The 3800-nt window shown below is 42.1% G+C and overlaps 1 protein-coding gene across 1 annotated transcript in view; it reads right to left on the bottom strand.

The window, feature by feature from the left end:
- Nucleotides 1-3800, bottom strand: part of EFHC2 (EF-hand domain (C-terminal) containing 2) — a 151981-nt gene that overhangs the window by 93023 nt on the left and 55158 nt on the right. The window contains exon 3 of the mRNA XM_015558399.1: nucleotides 1593-1816. Coding sequence (XP_015413885.1) covers nucleotides 1593-1816 — 224 coding nt within the window. The remainder of the gene's footprint in view (nucleotides 1-1592; nucleotides 1817-3800) is intronic.

Below are 3800 nucleotides of genomic sequence, written 5' to 3'. Positions count from 1 at the left end.
TGAGGGGACAATGGGGAAAAAGGGGATACATCTATAATACTCTCAAGGCATTGATTGGACTGTCGGGCCTTGGAGGGAAAGTAGGGGAAGGTGGGGGTAAGGGGGTGAGATCAACCAAAGGGTTTATATGCAAGCATATAGGCCTAACCAATGGACACGGATAACAGGGGGGTGAGGGCATGAGTGGGGGGTAGGGGATAATGTGGGGATAAGGACACATATGTAATATCTTAATCAATAAAAAATATATTTAAAAAAGAATCAAAAGAGAATTTTATTCTAACTTTGATATTATCTTTCTTCAAGGAAATGAATTACAATTCTTGAAAACAATAAAAATGAGATTAATCTATAGAGGTAGAATAGTGGTTAACCCTGGGGAGGAGAACGACTGATTAGAAAAAGGCATGAGGGTACTTTCGGGGGAGGGGGGATAAAAATGTTCTATATCTTAATTAGGGTATAGATTACATGGGTGTATGTATTTTTTAAGACTCATCCAACTATATACTTAATTTCTGTGAATTTTATTGTGTATAACTATACTTCAATAAAAAGGAAAAAGGAATCCCTAGCTGGGATTCCCTTGGCTCAGTGGATAGATCATCAGCCTTCAGACTGAAGGGTCCCAGGTTTGATTCCAGTCAAGGGTACATGCCAGGTTGTGGGCTCAATTCCCAGCAAAGGGCCAGGTTGTAGACTCAATCCTTCCTCTCAGAAAGCAGTAACATTTTTTTTAAAAAGGGATATTCCATTTCAAATATCCATGAACAGATAAATGATAAATCATTTTACACACACACACACACACACACACACACACACACAAATGGCAATAATGAAAATCAAGTAAGAAGCAAAAGATTTGAGTTCAGATCCTAGAAAGAACATTGGCTAGGTATGTGACCTTCTACATGACACTTGCCCTTTTGGGTGTTCAGATTGTTTTATAAAGCATAACATTTGGACCATGGGGTCATTAAAAAAAAAACTTTAGAAAGAAAACAATGATACAACCAACACTTATTCTTTCCTCCCTACACTAATGGGGGTCATACTTTTCTTTCATAATGGGGGTGCATCAGAATCACGGCCCTTCTCACTCCTCCAGAACATCTCTGTATCTGATGCCACCATAAGGGGAGCTGGGAGTCCCAAGGAAGAAGGAAAAAAGTAAAAGATGTACCCAAGGCTTGGTTCAGTAAATCAGTAGAAAAGCAGCAAACATTTTTCCCAGAGTTAGGGAACTAAAATGGGAAAAGACAAGCCAGGTAAGTGTGGATTCACTGCCAGTGACAACAAAACCAACTGTGGGCTCTTAGAAAATGTCCCATGTGCGTGGCTCACTGAAGACTCCTACTGCCTGGAAGGGAGTCTCCATGGAGAGAAGGGTGGCCAGGGGCAGTGAGTGAGCCTTTCTAGCACTGAGGCTGACAGCCAGCGTTCCCTCCAGCCCAAAGGACAAGAGGACAACACCAGCAACTCTTGCCCCAAAAGTTCTTTCACATCTGCCTCAGAAGTACCAATACCCTCTATTGACTGAAGGGATTCTCATTCTGAAGAAAAGAACTCACAATGTATCAACTTCTTACCTCTCTCCGCATCTTTGTGTACGGATCATCTGGACACTTTCCCGGGGGGTTTAATTTGACTCCTATTTTCCTCAAGAAGTTTTTTGTGAATGGATTACAGTCATAAATCTTGAAAGTCCGGGCATAAAAGACAACATCTATGTTGATATTGAAATCAAATACAGTATAAAACTTTTCAACATTAGGAGGTGGGAGAGGAATCCGGTGACGCCGGATAAAAGTCCCTGTGGTGTGAAATAAAATACAATTGTTTCATCATGCAGCTAACAAGGAAGAGGTCACAGCACATATCAGTAACAACCCCAAATGCTTTCCTACAACACTGATCTGGGCAAAGGGCTGCTTCTTAGAGGCAGCATTAGTATGTTCAAACTCTGAGGAAGCCAGAAGAAGCTGAGACTTCTGAGGTCCAGAGTTATTTGACCAGTCTTACCTATAATTAGAATTGCCTAAGTGGTACTAGGGAAGTACTTTAATAAACCATGAAGACTAGGGTAGGATGGGAGAGGCAGGCATAAAAAGTGAACTAATACACCAGACACTGCCACCATGTCTTTTCCCAGAACCAGCATGGTCACTTTCACCCAATGTGAGCACACTAAAAAAGGCACTAAGAGTCGCCATGGCAACAGCTTGCGATGATGCCTTTTTCTTCCCAGTTTCTGGGTGTCCCTTCAGGTCTTGTGTTCTAAGATGTGAGAAAGGAAGGGTGTGGAAGGTCTCTGATATGACACTGTGGAGGAAGGAAGAGACAACAACTTTGACGGTATGAGCACCGACCACCTTAAAATGGCAGTTACTGGAAGAAATCCACTTGAACTGAGTTGGAGGATGCTGCATGGGCCTCCCATGCTGGGTGTAGGGTTCACGTCCTCACCAACTGAGGGCCTGCATCTGTGTGTACCCTGCCATTCAGTGCTGAAGCCACTGAAGTTGATGTGACATCAGCAGTGTGATTAATGACAGATTTCTTAACTCTAAGATTGCTATACAAATTATCTGATACCTCTTGTGGTTGTTGCCAGGATTGAGTAAAATGCATGTAAACCTCTTAGCATTTAGTTTATAATAAGCATTCAGTGGAAGTTAGCTGCTGCCATTGCTATTGTTCTGTTCACTTATTCACTATAGTATCTTAAACACTTAGCACAATGCTTTGAACACAATAGGCATTCAAAAGTATGTGTTGATATACTCTGGTTTCTTTTCAGACCATATAAATCTTCCACCTTTTACAAAACTATGTGTTGAATAATTCTGTCATCATTTCAAAAACCAAAGCAATAAGACCCCAAAGCAGATTGCTTACACAAAATGCATACTCTTGGCTCAAAAATATAAGCTAATAAGCTGCATTATAGTAGGTGACAACATTATGATTTACAGTTCCTATAGCATAAATGACTTTATGCTGCTTTGAAGCTTTGTAGAATCTTCTTTCCTCTACCACCCTCTTTTCTCTTCTTCCTCTATAGCAGTGGTTGGCAAACTGCGGCTCGTGAGCCACATGCGGCTCTTTGGCCCCTTGAGTGTGGCTCTTCCACAAAATACCACATGCGGGTGCACACGTACAGTGTGATTGAAACTTCATGGCCCATGCACAGAAGTCGGTATTTTGTGGAAGAGCCACACTCAAGGTGCCAAAGAGCCGCATGTGGCTTGCGAGACGCAGTTTGCCGACCACTGCTCTATAGCCTCTATCCACCTCCACCCAACGATACCGACAAAATGGGCATTATCATAAGCTCCATAGTTTTAGACAGTGCTCTGGGACAAAGGTTCTGATCTCATCCCATATTTTACTTCCAACCCTATAATGCCCATTCACTTCTTCTCTTGAGAATATGGGCCCCAAACGCTAAGTACACTCAAAATGGTGGTTTGCCACTGGATTCCCTTCCTAGATTAGGGCACCAACAACACCATATCATACCAGGAAACTTACCCAAACACTGCTGAAACCTGCTGTCAAGAACTGTTTACAGTTTGCAATTTTATCCTACTTGCAAGCTAATGAGTTAGCCTGCCAAACATTCATAAATGTGGGCAGAAGACACAAGATGCTTTAGTTATAAACAAAGAACAGTTTATTAACAGCAATACTAGTAGTAAAAACATCAGCGCTTGGAGAGGGGGAAAATGGCGGAGGTATAAAGGGACGTGTCCTGTGCCTTCTCCTGGAGCAGATAAGGGTGAGCAGCTGAAACG

Source organism: Myotis davidii, unplaced genomic scaffold (genome assembly GCF_000327345.1).
Source record: "Myotis davidii unplaced genomic scaffold, ASM32734v1 scaffold1673, whole genome shotgun sequence".
Taxonomy (NCBI): Eukaryota; Metazoa; Chordata; class Mammalia; order Chiroptera; family Vespertilionidae; genus Myotis; species Myotis davidii.
Note: the sequence above shows the minus strand (reverse complement) of the source record. Positions and strands in the feature narration are given on the sequence as shown.